This window comes from Juglans microcarpa x Juglans regia, chromosome 1D (assembly GCF_004785595.1).
Source record: "Juglans microcarpa x Juglans regia isolate MS1-56 chromosome 1D, Jm3101_v1.0, whole genome shotgun sequence".
NCBI classification, from domain to species: Eukaryota; Viridiplantae; Streptophyta; class Magnoliopsida; order Fagales; family Juglandaceae; genus Juglans; species Juglans microcarpa x Juglans regia.
The window spans coordinates 33107271-33124994 of record NC_054594.1 but is presented as its reverse complement, the minus strand read 5'-3'; the positions used below and the strand labels follow the sequence as shown (position 1 = coordinate 33124994).

General features: G+C 36.4%; 1 protein-coding gene across 4 annotated transcripts; it reads left to right on the top strand.

Annotated features, from left to right (window-relative positions):
- Positions 1-11904: 11904 nt before the first annotated feature.
- Positions 11905-16844, top strand: LOC121242064 (tubby-like F-box protein 3). Of its 4 annotated transcripts, none has more exons than XM_041139968.1 (7): positions 11905-12088; positions 12198-12549; positions 13643-13730; positions 13944-14073; positions 14152-14331; positions 15025-15515; positions 16567-16844. In XM_041139968.1, the coding sequence occupies exons 2-6, from the start codon at positions 12235-12237 to the stop codon at positions 15500-15502; spliced, it is 1191 nt and encodes a 396-aa protein (XP_040995902.1). In that variant the 5' UTR covers positions 11905-12088; positions 12198-12234; the 3' UTR covers positions 15503-15515; positions 16567-16844. The 4 variants fall into 4 exon arrangements, with proteins under 4 accessions (XP_040995902.1, XP_040995894.1, XP_040995919.1 ...); XM_041139985.1 differs by having other exon boundaries at positions 11907-12088; positions 15031-15515; XM_041139960.1 differs by having other exon boundaries at positions 11905-12549.
- The last annotated feature ends 880 nt before the right edge of the window (positions 16845-17724 follow it).

Sequence of the window (17724 nt, the reverse complement as noted above, 5' to 3'; positions counted from 1 at the left end):
GGGATAAATTTGGTTGGCTCCATGCCCCCAGGCAAAAGGGGAACCAAATTCATCATCGTCGCCATCGATTATTTCACAAAGTGGGCAGAAGTCGAGGCAATGACAACGGTAACTGCTCAGAGTGTGACAGAATTTATATGGAAGACAATTGTGTGCAGATTCAGAATACCGCAAAACATCATCTCCGATAATGGCAAGCAGTTTGATTCAAAGCATTATCGCAGGTGGTGTTTGGAGCTTGGGGTCAAAGTCAAATACTCATATCTCGACACCCACAGGCGAACAGACAAGTTGAAGCAACCAACAAGACCATTGTATGGGTAGGCGAAAAGAAGGGGTGTGGACGGATGAACTCCCCGAGATCTTATGGGCATACTGGACAACGCCTAAAACGTCAACAGGAGAAGCTCCTTTCGCCCTCGCCTATAGAGCTGAGGCCATGATACCAATAGAAGTGGGAATGCCAAGCCATAGGAAGCTTCACTTCGATGCTGATGAAAGTGGAATAAAATTAGAAGAGCACCAGGACTTGCTAGAAGAAAGGAGAAGGAGTGCTGAGATAAGGGCCACCCATAAGAGGAAGATAAAGTAGTATTTCAACAAGAGAGTAAGACAAAGGTTCTTCAAGGTTGGCGACTTGGTGTTAAAAGAGATCAGGGTGACCACTGCAGAAGAAGGAAAGTTGGGCCCAAGATGGGAGGGGTCATACGTGGTCATAGGTACCAGTCTCCAGGGAGCCTACTACCTAAAGGATACACCAGGGAGTGAATTGCCTCATCCGTGGAATGCTAAATATTTAAGAAAGTTCTATGTTTAAAATATTGTTATATTGTTATGTCTAAGACATTTTTCATGAAATGTTATCATTGCCGAAGATTCTTATTTCTGGTAAGCTCAGTTATTCATATCGTACTCTTGTTCTTATTATTATCTTAAACACTTTAGGACACCCGCCAAGCTCATGCGGTCGAGCAACTCTCCCGCCATACTCCACTCTCCAAAGTTACGCAGTCGTGCAACTCTCCCTCTACACCTTCTTGCCAAGGTTACGCGGTCGAGTAACTCTCCCATTATACCTTCTCGCCAAGGTTGCACGGTAGAAGAACCCTCTCGTTATGCAAGTTGCCAGAATCAGGCAGTCGAACAAACTTCCCACCACACTCCACTCGCCTAAGTTATAAGGTCGAGAAATTCTTCCGCTGCACCTTCTTGCCCATGTTATACGATCGAAGAACTACCACACAACTGGACAGGCCATACAACTGAATTTTAGATAAGTTAAGTCCATCTTTACTCTTGGTTTCTTTGTTTTTATTTAACTTGACCCCAACTATAACCAGTTATATTCAAGCTCCATGAATAAATTCAAGTTGTCCTTAGGAATAAAATAAAGGAACAAAGTCTTCAGTTACAAACATTCATATTACTTAAAGTAAACCGCAGGTCAAAATATACAATTATTGAATAGTAGTTGCCCAAACTTTTACAAAATCAAGAAGTGCTAAAACAATACATCAAGGAAGATGAGGAGGGGGAAAGGCATTTGGCATAACATCTCGACCGATGGAATCAAAGTAATGGTAGGCGGTAGGGCTAGCTCGTATCTCTCACCATTTCAAGTTACAGAGATTTGTCCCAAGATGCTCAAGTAGGAGTTCCTGCAGTTGCTTAATCCTGAGCTTAAAACTGAGGCCAAAGCCACGATCTTGAATTGCACGGGCAAAATTAATTTGAGGAATAAGGCGACTAATCTGCTCCTGCGCGTGACCCAACTTCTTATTCAGCTCGAAGACTTTTGATTCAGAGGCAGCTAAATGGGCCTTGCAAGTCTCCCAACTCTTATTCAACTTCTAGAAGTGGCGATCGTGCTCCTTAAGAGATTCCTTAGCAGCGGCCAGATCCTAATTGGCCTTAGCTCTCTCGCCCTTAGCTATGCTCAGTTGGATATTGGTTTCCTGGCGTTCTGCCTCAGAAGTAGCTAGGCCATTAAGGTAGTCAGTTTTCGCCACCTGCGATTCTTCTACTTCTTTCTCTACCTCACTTAGGCGGGAGGCCAGGTTGCCTCGCTCAGCCTCCCTATTAGCAACATTAGTCTTATACAGCTCAGCTTCTCCTAATGTGCTCGCCAATTGGGATTGGAGAAAAGAGATCCTGAAAAGTAGCTTCGACTCGGGAAAGCTCCCCAACCAGCTTTCCTTTCTCCGCCTGAGCAAAGACAACGGCCCGTGGGCTTTACCAATGAATGAGCACATGGAGTCGTTTTCCTCCTCAAGCTCCATACGATCTTCCACTAGTACAACAACCAATTTTTCAACTCCCTACAAAAACCCAGTAAGAACAAAGAAAATAATAGCCTAGTGAAAAGGCTAAAAAAAAAAAAAGAAAGAGAGAGAGAGAGAGAATGAGGCTCACTAGCGAAAGGATGCTACGTAATTGAGAACAATAGAGCGAAATGCCTCGTCACGACGTGATATGAAGGCTTGGGAAAAGTCATCAGGCTGTGAAGAAGAGGAGGCACTGCGCCGAGCACTTAGAGTCTTAAAGGAGACTCTAGCAGCATCCTCTGTGGCCAACGACTCCCGAGTAATAGAAGGTGACGGCTCGTTGGTCATTAGAGCTGATGTCCCAGATGTTTGGTCAACTTGTTGAGTGGTGGCACCCTCCTCAAGTGAAGAACTGTCAGGAGGGCCAACTTGGAGATGACTGACAAGAAAAGTGGGACAAGGTTCCCCACCCCCTCTCGGTGAAGTGCTGAAGGGCGGGGAAGGAATCAACAAACTGCTCTCGTTGGTGAAGGACAAGTTCGGAAAGACAAAGGGCAACTCAGGAGTATCCTCGCCCGAAGCCGTCGAGGCAACAGGAGACCACTCACCAGCATCTCTAGGAAGAAACAAGTTGCCAAAGTCATCTAGCAGGGAAGGATGGTCGCCAACAGGAGGTGATTGAGAAAGGCTGGGTTCATAACAGAGATAAAGTCATTCCCCTCCTGAGGAGGGGCATCTTCGGGAGTGACTGCTCGCTTAGAAGTCTCGACCTCTCTCAAAGAAGGAGGCTCTGACCTCAGGGTCCCTAAGCTTCCAAAATAAAGTCCAGCTCGGTGTCCACCTGGTCCAGGATGTCATCTAACGAATTGAACCGAGGTACTGGAGGGTTTCCCAACCCCTTTCTTATGCTCACCGGGGGAGGTGGAACACCCTTGGAATTGTGGGACGCATCTGACGACTTCACCAATAGGCGATTTTTTTTTCTTCTTCCCCCCACCCCCCACCTATGGGGGTGGTCCCTTTTTTAAGTTCCCCGCTGGCGAGGGGGCACCAAGAGTTTCACGACCAACCACATGGGCCCAACTGGGTACCATAAAAAATCTATCGATATTGGTGGGCGTCAAGAGGGCATTAGACCACATGGACCTAAGGTTAGCCATCGTCCAAGATTGAACCAAGCAGATGCGAGCTTCCTCTGGGGCAGACAACAAAACCTCAATGTCACGTTCATCAGGAACAGGCAACCAAGACGCTCGAAGGGGGAATTTCCAGTGTAAGGTCTCATCCCCCAAAAATTCCCTCCCCCTTCCCAAAACAAAGACAAATTTCTTTGACCAGTCCTTGGCATGGGAATATTTACGATTGAGCTGTGCTAGTTTGCTACGAGATCTAAAGCTACACAATTTCTCATCCAAACGCCTAAACCCATGAAGGGAAAGGAACTCCCAAGTAGCGAGGTCAGGATAATCATCACCAATAGGCTCCAAGACCCACCTCCACAACGCAACAGGCCATCAAAATATGCCATGCATTGGGCACCAATTGGGCTAGTGCTAGACCTAGAACGTCTAAGACGTCACGAACAGGCCACATGAAGGGCAGACAGAGCCCCATTGAAAACATAGCCAAGTAAAGGACTACAGAGATGACCATACCTCTAACGTCAGCGGCTCCCTACCGCTAGCTGGGCAGTGACAACTCCACTAAATTGGGGACATTGAAATAATCCATGGCACCGTCCAGTTTGCGACGAGAAAGGTTGGAAACCCAGCAGTGGCCCTTGAAGATGGAACGAGAAATGTCCCCTTAAACGCTAGGGTTAGTAACGACACCTTCACATTGGCGAAAGGCTCGCAGGGTCGCGAAGGACCATCGCCTCGAGAGGAGCCTGCATCCTGGTCTTTACCGGAAGCCATGGAAGCACCTAAGACATAAAGCAACGAAGGAAGAAGGAGAAGAAAGCTGGAAGGCACGAAAGAGAAGAAAACAAAGCTTGCGCGAACAGGCAAGAAGTGAGGGAAAATAAAAAGTCCTACCCTGCCACAATAAATACTGATGACAGTTGATAAGGGGGAAGGCGTATCGGTTTTTGATAAACATAGTGGGGGGAATAACGAAGCAGAACCCCAAACATCACCCCAAAAATGGATTGCGCGTGAAAGGGACGAGGTAGCCAGAAGGGGCTTAGGCCCAAATCCCAAGGCCTAACACCTCATGGATTCAAAAGCCTCATTGCGTGGCACACGAAGAGAGGCTCGCGGGGTAACTGGATCATGGATTTAAAAGTCCCATCGTGTGGCACAAGATGAAGGGCTCACTGGGTAATTGGAGAGGAACAAATCTAACTGAGAGCCTAAAAACACTTAATATAAAAGTCTCATCACACAATATGTAATGAGACTTTGTAGAGTAACTGAAAGAGCTTTAATACCACCATAAGGGCTCGTGGGGTGCCACCCTAGGCCTGGGCCGTGAAGGCCCAACAAACCACCCAAGGCCTAAACACCCCTTGACCCAATAGGGCTCAGGTCGAATTGTTAAAGGGAATGCCCGCCTGCTTATCTCAAGACCGTTAAGATGTTCATTCATTCAAAACAAGTGGATAGTCTAAAGGAACCAAGATTCAAATTTTAAATAGTGGGCGAGACCGTTAATCCGGATGATCCTAAGAAGACAAATCCTCTATTTAAAGGGGTCAGGTATGCTAATGAAACATTGGAATATTTTGGCTCTTAAACTACTCATACCATTACTGACTTAGCCATCGGATGATCTTCTTTCAACCCCCAAGCCCCTTACTCTTTGGTTGCAGGAGGTCGGGAGTGCGTAGTAGTGAAACAATGGATTTATTATATTTAATATTTGAGTTCATACTATTCAAGGTCAATATTTATTATTGATTTTCACTAATATGAAATAGAGTGTAAAAGGTCTTTAAATAATTAAAAAAAAAACTGTCTATTTTGACGATTAATATCGAATAAAACATTACAAAAAGGTGAGGTGGTTCCCTTGACTTAAGTTGTTTGTGGTCTTTTATATCTCCCACACACACACACGACACACACACACATGACACAAGGAATTAGGGAACCTTCTTTGGATTTTATTCTGTCTGACCAAAATTTTGTAAAAAAGCAAGTTGATTAAGGAATTCTTTCCTATTTTGATTTCAAATTCATCAGCTTATTCACGTTTATTCTTTGTGAAAATTATTCAGCAGCCCATGTGGATTTAATTAGACAAAGATCCATATAAATGGAGACACGACTTCATCTCCCCCTCTTTCCACTAAGGTAAAGCTGCATATTCTTGTAACGTGCCATTTAAGATTAAAAACAAAAAAACAAAACAAAAGGAACCCTCATTTTTTCAATTGTATGACCGAATCCCCTCATGTCTAGCCACTTATATACGAACCATGCATTCACCTGTCTCGTAAACAATCAATTACTTTTGCATTTTGATTTTTTTTTGGTCTAATACATTATTGTCTTAAGCATCTTCAACGGTATAATCTAGGGGTGGGCAGTGGGCCCTAGACCTTATTGCGCCCCGCCCCGCCCATGCGGGGGAGGGGAGGGCCCAATCCCGCCCTGTCCTTATATATTTTCTTATATAAATATATATTTATACTATGCATATTTATAAATATTTATTATTTATAATATATATAAATGAGTTAGTTTACATATAGTCTCTAAATGGAGACTGCTCATGCAAGTTCATACAGTTATGTTTAAGAAAATTTTAAAATTACAATAATATCCTTTTTAAAATGATGTTTTTTCTCATTTTACCCTCATTCATTAATGAGACTGCATATGTAGTCCCCCACTCAGGACTGCAAATAGAATTTCTCTATATAAATATAGTAATATATATTAAGTATACTTTTTACTTAATATTTTGTGTAAATTTTAATGTAGTAGAGTGACCTTTTTATAAATTGCCAAGACAATACAAGAGTTCCGCATTACTTAAGTATGAGGCTTGTCTTGTGAAGGCAAGTTATAAAAATGCCACTCTACTACACTACAACTTATACAAAATATGCACTAACAAATTTAAAAACTACATAATTTTTAAATTATAGTCATATTTATAAATTTAAATTTATAATTTGGGTTTAAAAATGTTTTTTTGATCACTTTTAAACTTAGAAATAATTTTTGAGTCTAGTGAACTGTAGTCTATTATTAAAATGAGTAGAGAGCAGAGCGGATTGTGAATCTACCCCGCCCTTCAGGATGCAGGGCGGGGGGCGGAGGGTGAGGATGGGGCTACCCAGCGGGTAGCACCCCTAGTACTATAATCATTCTTATTGAAGGTTTGAACTAGAGAGGTTGCAATCAAGGCCTTTATAAATTATGATTTTGTGGTTTTGTTTGCCTTTTGTTTTATCATTTTATTTATTTATTTCTTGTAATAACAATTCTGCTAGATGCTCATCCGGAGGATAAAAATAATAATAATAATAAAATACTGCCGGAGCTTCCAATATCTTGCTCTCAAGATAAATTCAAAACTATATAGATTGTTAATTTAAAGATATATGAACAAGATTTTATAATTTTGATCTGCACCTTTTTGCATACTAACCTAACTTTTGGAAAAATAAATAATCTACCTACCTTCGTCTTGTTGATGGAGTCCGTGTTAATTATAAAATTAATAGAAAGATTATTTTTTATATTAATTTTGTCATCTAACGACTTTTTTTATTTATATACTAAAAAATTTAAAATACGTCACATCAATTAATACGACCGAAAATAACAAATAAATGTTTATTAAAAAACAACCAAGTCTAAAGAGAATGTCTTTCGTTAGGATGTGGTATAAAACTAAAAAACAACTTTCAAAAACAGCCCATGTTATCTTGTTTTTTAAAGAAAGAAAAATGCTAACAAGAAAAACTTAATTCTCCATATATTAGTTATTAATAAGATAAAAATTACAAAATTTGAATTTTAAAAGAAAATCGACAAATTGAGTCTTGTACGTAAAATTAGAAATACATGTAGCACTATTATAATAGAGAAATTTTACATGGAAGTCATACGCGACACACCTCTACTTAATCAACATGTAATTTGTCATTTTTATCATTCTATCTTAATACTTAAGAGTTATTCTAGTTAGAAGCCGGTGTGCAAAACACACTCTCTATTTTATTGACATGGTAAGACTTGATTTGTAAGATATTACCATGTCAATCAAATGAAGGGTGTGCTTTGTACACTGACTTCTAAATATAATATTTTAATGCATTAATATGTGTGTATTTAAAATAAAAATATAAAAATGACAAATTACATGTTGATTATATGAATGTGTAATATAAGGTTTTCTTATAACATTTCTCATTTGAGTAGTAACCTGTTTAAAAATGAGAAATGTTACAAAGAATTCTAACCCCACACACCTCCATATAAATAACATATAATTTATCATTTTTATCATTCTATCTTAATGCTTAAATATATGTGTATTTAAATAGAATGATAAAAATGATAAATCACATATTTATTAAGAGGAAGTGTGCGGTGTAAGACTTACTTATCTTAATGTTTAAATATGTATATGCTTAAATAGAATGATAAAAATAATAAATTATATGTTAGTTAAGAGGAAGTGTAGAGTGTAAGATGTAATGTAACATTTCTCAAAAATTGAAAAATCTACCACCGACCATGAGGTGGTCTGCTCACCCAATGGAAACGCATTGGGTGGCACGAACCATTCTGTAGTGGCCGGACCACCGGCCACCTAATGGGCAGCCCCTTGTATTTCACTTTTTTTTTTTTTTTTTAAAGAAAATATTGTTTTTAAAATTTTTAAAAAGAATTTAATTGTGTATTTTTTATTCTTAAAAAATATATATTTAAAAAAAAAAAAAAAAAAAAACGAATGTCTTCTGAACCTCGGTCAAAATATACAAAGTTTTTCAAAGAGGCAAAACGTCGAATAGATTGCGTTCCGGTTACGGCTACAATGCGGGCCGTGGTAATACACTTGAAACCTATTATCCATCCGTCGGCTGATGATGAGAAGAAGACCCTGCAGCCTGCCCCTAGGTTTCTTAAAGCATTCTTATTGGATTGGATAAATATATTTTTAAATTTTAATTAATATCACATAAATTAATATTTACTTATTCATTTAAATTTAATCTCTATATTAAATTATTCATTTACTCCTTATATAATAATAAAATATTATTATTTTAATAATTAATTAATTAATTAATTTTATTTTTATCACATTTTATAGTTCTATTAATTAAATGTTAATAATAATTATATTATAAATGTTAAATATTAATTATATTCTAATTAATTTAATTTATTTGCTTGGAGTTGGAGTGAGAAATTAATATTTTAATGTTTGATAAAGTAATTGTAGTTAGTTATATTTGGTGAAGCACTGTAACTAAAATCTAAATTGTTTTAGAGATGTCCAATCTAATGTGAAGTTTTTTTGACACAGATTATCTAAATTTTAGCCGTCCTTCAACTTTGACCAAGCCAATGAAAACGCTTTTATATGAGTAATGATATTCATCATTTCAACTTTTATCATCTTTCTATTATTTCCTTTTATAAAATAGTATTAATTGATTAAAGATCATTTATAATATTTTACTTGTAAATTTATTATTTAATGTTAAAAATAATAAAAAATAAATAATGAATAAATTTATTATTCTTAGATAACCTCTCATTCGTGAGGTAGGCCCCATCATTTTTAGAGATATATTTAAAGAAGTAGATATTATGGGGGAGATATTTTTTTATTTTTTCTAGGCGGGGTAGATACTGTTAAGGTGGGTCCACATCCTAAGTAACAAAGTCCTACCTTCTTTGCAAAGCCAAAAAGTTGGCTTATTTTGAAAAGAAAAATTTTTCATATTAGTAATTATTCTTCTTTTCATACTTCACATCTTATAAAATATATCTTCATATTTTATCAAAAATATCTCTACACCTTATAAAAAAATTATAGGTATGGGATGCGAGAATGAATAATAATTGATACATAATAAATCTCTTTTAAAAATAAAAAAACTCTCAATATTTTTCAAATGAGGCATATTTTGAAAATAAAAAATTCTATTTATAATTATTTTAGTATCATTGTTTCAATATTTTATAATGTATTAAATGATTAGTCTACAAAATAAACATAATAAATAATATCTAATAATTTAATATGTCATATAGGAGTAATTATTATGTAGTATTTTAAAAGTACGTGATATTCTTATGTAGTTTTTGGTAATGCTACAAAAATACCCAATACATGGAGATAAAGAATGCATGCCCCAAGCTGCAAAATGAACATTCATGGAAGTTCTTGTAGTGGGGTTTGGTTAAGTCCTACCCGCAATCAAATTGGGGAAGAATTTGGAGTGTGAATTAAGAAGAGATGCCGTGGACGGGCAATTCTCATCATCTAACCATTACTCCTCTTTGTAATGAAATGATGCTTGAATAAACCGTTGCAATGCTATAATTTTCCCTCATAGATAAGTATATTATATATATATATATATATTTATATATATATATATATATATATATATATATTGTTAAAGCAAAGAACAATTATGGAACTCGTGGCCCATAAGCTCTAACCTCACCTAACATGGCTATCTAAACATTTGAACATTTAGCCACCCTATCTACCTTTGGTCAATGAGACTAGAGAGAGAGAGAGAGAGAGAGAGAGAGATTACAGAGAGATTAGGTGTGTATTTTGGCTGAGAAATTAGTAAGCATTTAGAATAGGCAATATTAGACACTATGCAAAAAGGAAGAAAAAAAAAAAACACCGTTTTTAATTCTACGTTTTTTTTTTGGGGGGGAGGGGGGGGATGTGGGTGGGTACGCCAAGAAGAAACACGCTTCCAATGCTTTAGATTTCAACTACCATATGTTTATTTGTGTGGAATTTAAGGTAATCTATAATTATATAGTGTAAGAAAAATAAGGCAATTAATCCCAAGGGTTTGGCCCAAGTGGTGAACATCTTGTCTTGGGGTATCACTCTCTTTAAGATCTAAAGTTCAACACCTCATGAATGTAAATAATCCTTTGGGGTCACGCTTCCTGGTAAAAAATCAGCAATTTAATCAGTTTTATGTAGGAAAATTTTTGAGAGTGTAGTGTACGGGACCAGAGTTTACTCTGCATGAGTGAGTCCAAAGGACCCTGCCTTGAAGAGGTTTCCCAGCATTAAAAAAAAAAAAACAAATAAAACAAGCACCCAAAGTTGGTATAATCTTCATTTCTTGGGTCAGTCTTAAATGGCTAACCATGATGGGTATAGAAAATTAAAGTATGGTTCACAACACACTAAGGTGCCTACATGATAAAGTTATAATTCTCTACCAATCATATAATAAAGCCTACATTATGATGTGGGCAACAATAAATTGAGTTGCCAGGATTAATTATTTTATTTTATTTTATTATTTGGGCAGATAAATCAAAAATTATTTTGGATTTCATTACTTGGAGTTTCCTCTTGTAGGTTTCGTATTCTCCCAAAATCACAAAAAAAGAAGAAAAAGAAGTCACACTCAATTCAGCGGATTTGATACATCACCAAAATGATCTCTAATTATATAGTCTTCACAATACAAGCCAGATATTTTCTTTTTTCTTTTTTTATTTTATTTTAAGATTAATTACCATCCTCATTTTAAATTCCAAAATCACAAACTTTTCTGCCTCAATCTTTCACGTTCCTAACAACCAAAACTCATAATTCACACCCAAAATTATTGCATTTCAACATTTATACTCCACAGTTTTTAAACTTCTCTAGTTGAAAATAAAAGATAATAAAAAAAATGGAGTTTTTAATAATTTATTGTAACTAAGTAAATTTATGTTGACAAAAAGAGAGTTTTAGATGATTTATTCAAAAAATCTAAGATTTTTCCATTTGAGATTAAATTAAAAAAAAAAGTGCTACAACCACAAAAGAACTTTACAAAAATAAATTTATAAATTGATGTGATTTTATGTGATACGTTAGATCTATTTTATAATAAAAATAATTTTATAATTGGATTTACTACATCAAACCACGTTAATTTATGAATTTATTTTTATAAAATTTTTTTGTAGTTAGAAATGGTGACGACTTAAGACGTAATGTAAAGTGTAAGTTTTACTTTTTTGTTTACATATATGAGATGAGATAGGATGAGATGAAAAATTAAAATTTGAATAAAATATCATTAAAATATAATTTCTTAATATTATTTCTCTTTTTATATTTGAAAAAGTTAAATTATTTATTATGTTTTGTATGGAAGTTTGAAAAAATTATAATAATTATCCAAAACCCGTTTGGATACAGAAATAAGTCTCATATTATTATTACAATTTTATCAAATTTTCACACAAAATATAATAAATAATTTAAAATTTTTAAATATCAAAATAATAATAATATTAAAAAATAATATTTTAATAATATTTTATTTAATTTTCAATTTTTAACTTTTGTATACATCTGTCTTACTATCGAGGCTGGGGTGCGTTTAGAAATAGTGAAAACTTACATACACAAAATGAAATTTGGTAGTTTTGTTTTGTTTTGGATTTCCCGAGTCTCTCTGGATCACTGAACACTAGGGAGGCCTAAGAGCACGTCACCATCAGCCAACTCTATATTCCTTCGTGCCCCTCTCCAAAAGCAACCCGTTCCTACCCCAAAACACACACTCTCCCTGTCTCGCTCGCTCTCAATTTTCTCTCTCTCAAATTTTCTCAGACTTTCTGCACAAAACCTTGTCGATTAACCTCGTAATTTCCTCGTGTCTGTTTTTATATGCATATTTTTATATATCTTGGTGGAGGAAACAATGAGCTAATTCTGGAACTCGGGTTGGGTTTTTGGATCTGAAATTTGTAGAATGATAAGAGCTGCTGGGAACTGATTCCGTACCTCGATGACTATTATACGGAGCATAATACAGGACATGAGGTCGCGCTCGGGACGTGTGGTTCAGGACCGGTTTTCTACCGGCTCGGCGTCGGCTGTCGAGGTCAGCGACGGTCTGAGCCAGAGCTGCTGGGCCAACATGCCGCAGGAGCTTCTCAGGGAGGTGCTGGTCAGGATCGAGGCCTCCGAGAACGCGTGGCCCCAACGGAAGAGCGTCGTTGCGTGCGCCGGCGTGTGCCGCAGCTGGCGGGAAATCACTAAGGAGATCGTTAAGATTCCGGAAGTTTCTGGAATTCTGACTTTCCCGATCTCGGTCAAGCAGGTAGTGGAAATATGTTTTTCTGAATTTGAATTGGAGGCTAAGAGTTGGATTATTTCATTGGTTTCAAAAATTCAAAAATTATGTCTTATAAAACCAAATTTCATGGCCCGGAAAGAGAGAATGAAAATGTGACGCCATGATTGGGTTTAAATTGAATCAATTAGGAAGCAATTAAATTTAAACAAAAAAAAACACGAGCTAATTGTTTTTATTTGCTGTAAGTTTATACATTTTTCTTGTTTTAGGATTTGGTTCAAGTTTGGGTTGTCACTTCTGGATTTGGGTGCATGTTCTCGTATATAGGTGTTGTGCTTGTCAAGTTCACATTTTTACACATTAGAATTGGAAGGCAAGTCTAGAAGTCTGATAGTGAATTCGTGACTTTAATATTCTGTAATTCTTCGCCTAACGATTTGATTTTGTAGTTTGTTACAGATATTTATTTTTCTTTTCGGGTTAGCGACTGCATATCTATGCACTACTGCCTCTGGTTTGTGGATATTCGCTAATATAATGTGGGGAAAATTACTTACAAAAAATGTGGCGGAATTATATTTTTTTTCCTGTTTGCTTGGAGCCTTGAAGGAGGGAAATTAGCGTGTTCAGGATTAGTTCCAGAAGGAAGCTTAAACCATTTGGTCCATTAGACTTGGTAATGCACTGGACCACCTCAAAATTATGCAATTTTCTCAATCATTGCAAGATTGGAAATTACTTAAAAAACTTGCTTCAAAAGGTGTTGCAGACTCTTTAGAGGGGACCACTTTCTGCTTCCATCGTTGCAGCTCCACTGTGACGATTAGCTTTAACTTTTCTCCAGAGTCTCTCTCTCTCTCTCTCTGAGTCCCAGAAAAATATCTTGTTCCACTTTGCATTTTTCTAATCAACCGACTTTGAGTTGCCATGTAGTATAGAGTGGATCTAGTGAGAGTAAAAATCCTAAATATGATGCAAATATTGTTGTTTGTCGTAGTCATTTTGATTATTTGGACCTCTGATTTGGGTGCTTTTGAATTTGGAATTTCACGATCCTTTTTGTATAGTTTCTTTAGGTCTTCACTGCTGCTAAAGTTTTTGTGGTCCTTGTTTGCAGCCTGGTTCAAGGGATTCTCTCCTCCAATGCTTTATTAAACGGAACCGGTCCACCCAGACATATTATCTTTTCCTCAGTTTGACTAATGGTCAGCATCTGGTATCTTGAATCATGATTTCATAGCACTTCACCGCTCCAGCAATGATCTAGTGCTGTTTAATTTGTTTGTGTTCTTATTTACAGCTAATTGCTTGGTTTTGTTCTTTCAAACCGTTTGTTAATTTTGGAGGAAAATGAAACTATCTTTTTCTGGGGTTTCCTTTATGAATGATATGCTTTGCTTGTCTGGTCCCCATTGCAGCCCTTCATGATGATGGAAAATTCCTTCTTGCTGCACGCAAGTTTAGACGTCCCACCTGTGCAGGTTATATAATCTCTGTAGATGCTGATGATATGTCAAAGGGGAGTGGCACCTATATTGGGAAACTGAGGTTTGTGTAGAGGCAAATGATGTAACTAGGTTTTCATTTATTTCACTGGCTCATTAATTTTCTTTTGTCTGTGACCAGGTCAAATTTCTTGGGAACAAGGTTCACTATCTTTGATGGGCAACCACCTCATGCAGGAGCCAAGATAACAAAAAGTCGCTCCAGTAGGCTATTAAATTCAAAACAAATTTCACCAAGGATCCCTGCTGGAAACTATCCCGTAGCTCACATCTCATATGAACTTAATGTATTGGGTTCCAGGTAAGAGTAATCTTCTTCAGCTACTTGTAGTAATTTTGTGTGCAGATGAAAATAGATATTTAGGGCCTGTTTAAGGTTGTGTTAGGAGTCTTAAAAAGTGTTTAAATAGCCTTAAAGGCTCTTTAATGGAAACATTAGGTTGTTTGAGTGTTTCATATTAAAGTACTTTTTAATCTCAAATAAGCTAAAAAGTACATTTGGGAAAAAGCATCAAAATCGTGCTTTTCCTCAAACACGCTTTTCCGGATAATCTGGAATGTAGTTCAAATTTTAAAAAGATTTCCAATGGGCAAAAATACCCATACAACTTTCAGATAATTACAACTTTTAAATTTTTAAGGATATGGTTATAATCTTTAAAAAATCAAATGATCATCATTTCTACCTCATAAAACACTTTTAATTTGTTTCCAAACAAATGTAACGTGTTTGAAAGTTAAAGTGCTTTAAACATAAGGTTACCAAATAATAAATAACTTTTTAATAGTGGAACATATTGCTTAAAGTGATAAGTTATAAGCCCTAAAGCTATAAGCTATGCCGCTACAATCCCAAACATGCACTTAATAGATGTTAGCTTTATCTATTTTTCACCAAAGTTGGTAGATTTTTCTGCGTGTTTTCCCCACTTCTTGAAATTGCTAACTTTCATTGACAGACTTGCATATGCTTATAGATTTTATGTAACATAAGAAGCAGGGGTCCTAGGAGAATGCAATGTATCATGGATGCCATTCCCGCCTCTGCAATTGGACCTGGAGGATCAGCTCCCACGCAGACCGAGTTTTCTGTTGGCAACATAGATTTCTTTCCATCACTGCCTTTTTTCCGATCAAAATCACATCGCGTGGACAATTCCTTATCTGGACCTTTGGCCAGTCAGAAAGATGGATTGCTTGTCTTAAAAAACAAAGCTCCCAGGTGGCATGAGCAGCTCCAATGTTGGTGTTTGAACTTTCATGGGCGAGTGACAGTAGCTTCAGTGAAAAACTTTCAATTGGTGGCTTCTCCAGAAAATGGTCCAGCTGGGCCTGAACATGAGAAGATCATCCTCCAGTTTGGGAAAGTGGGGAAGGACCTGTTTACCATGGATTACCGGTATCCTATCTCAGCATTCCAGGCATTTGCAATCTGTCTCAGCAGCTTTGACACAAAGATTGCTTGTGAATAGCATGTTTGAACAGGTTTGTGTTTATTTGTTTGAAAGCTGAATTTCATGAATTGGAATGGGCTGAAATTTTAAAGTATTAGAACGCATCAAGGCAACTCTGCCGTACTCCACCTTGTATTTTCCTGAAACACGGACATATTTTTTTATAAGTACAAAACACAGATATAAGATATAGTGCTTGGATTTTCTAGTGGAAGAAACTTCTGTATAATCTGGTGTTTGATCATGGATGGATTAGAGTGCACCATTGCAGGACATGAAGGTTTAGGGCATGTTTTGGCAATAAGATGAGATGAGAATTCTGTGAATAGTAGTGAAATGGTTCGAGTTAAGATGTTTTATTGGGTTTTGAAAAATGAGAGAGAAAAAGTTGAATAAAAATATTATAAAGTTAAATTACTGTTATAATAATAATTTTTTAATATAATTTTTGTTTTGAAATTTGAAAAAGTTGTATTGATTTGTGTTTTGTTTGAAAGTTTGAGAAAGTTGTAATGATTAGATAATGATTAGATGAAAAAGTTAAATATTTAAAATTGAAAAGTATTTGAGTGATGTTTGGAAAGGAAATTATGAGAAATTTGAGATCAGATGAGATCGTCTCACTTCCAAAGAAGCCCTTAGTCTTCCAAAAACCCAAGCCCTCTTGAACTACCAAAATCCTGTCTTAATGAAACGTTAATCCATCCGGTTACCGTCATTCCACCATCACCAATACTATAAAAGATTATCACCAGCACAGCCTCCACTTGCTGTATACCATGCTACCACCCCCCCCCCCCCCCCCCCCCCCCCCCCCCCCCCCCCCCCCAACCGCCCGGTCTTTAACAATCTATCTCTGCTTCTCTTGTGGATATTTATTATCTAATGCATTCCTCGAGTATTCTTGGTCACATTATTTTTTTTGTTGTTTTTGTTAAACTAACACCATTTTTCTCCTTAAGGCCTTGTATGTGCTTTTGTGTATAACAGTGATAAAGTTACGATATATGCTACTTTTTTCTGACTGTAGATGTTGACAGTTTTATGGAAGGATCAAATTAACCAGGTTTCCCTTTGTCCAGAAGAAGCATAGCTGAAGGTCGCATAGCAGGCTGTAATAAAATAAACGTGTTTGGAGAAGGTAATTGCAAATCGTATCACAACTTTCACCTCTAGAGAAAAGAGACTGATTTCGGGGTTTTAAGTTTATTGTCTCGGATGTGGACTCTGGTCAAATTGGGGAAGGGAGATAAGAGATGAAAAGGTAGTCTTGAACTTTGGAAGTTATTCACCCTTCCAGGCTTGTATATTTTCTTCTGTTTGTGTACATAGTTTTTCTATACAATTTGCCTTTGCTTGTGGTTGTGTTGCTATTTAATTCTATGTTTCTGAATTTCACATACTAAAATGCAAAAATACTGCGGATATTTTAGGGTTTGGGCATTATGGAAGTGTATCATTCACCCATGCACTTTCAATTTTTATTTTTCCTGTTTTGCTGGGGCTATGCTTTTGCAAATCAACGTAAGCTTCTGGCTTCCAGGCCGATACGGTTGGACCAACACCCATAATCTATTTTTTAACATCCGAAGAATGAAACTTGCAAAGGCTTCTTCCTGGGTAAGTAAGTTGTATGCATTTACCTATAAAAATAAAAATTTTAAAAATTAAAAAAAAAAAAAAAGGTTTCTTCCAGTTGACCGGTCTGACTTTTTTGTATTTTTGAGTACTATTTGAGGAGGTCTCCTAGTCCTAGCCCTAAAAGTCTCTAAATGGTTGAAATCATGTGCCACGTCATCATCTCACCAGCAAAAGAAGAATTGAATTTGAAGATGTCAGTATTTTTTTTTCCGTTTTTCAGGAACTCTGGGAACGTCATATGATATAAACTGAAAGTTTAACAGCATTAGCATTTGTTTCTCAATATGCATATGTAAAGTTTAACAGCACTAGCATTAGATATCGATTTTGTATGTCAAAAAAAATTTTCACATTGGATTATGCATCTTCAAATGAAATAAGAATAAAATATTATTATTTTATTATTATTTATTTTTTTCTAATCTTTTTTATATTTTACAATTAACACCACTGAAATTTTACCCACTAGAATTTTTTTTTTTTTTTTTTTAAAGTTCCATCCGTTGAGAGGGAGGGAGGAGGAGAGAAAAAAAATAATAAAATAAAATTTGGAGAGTGAACAGCGCATCTTTAAATTTTTAGAAATACTATTCATAACT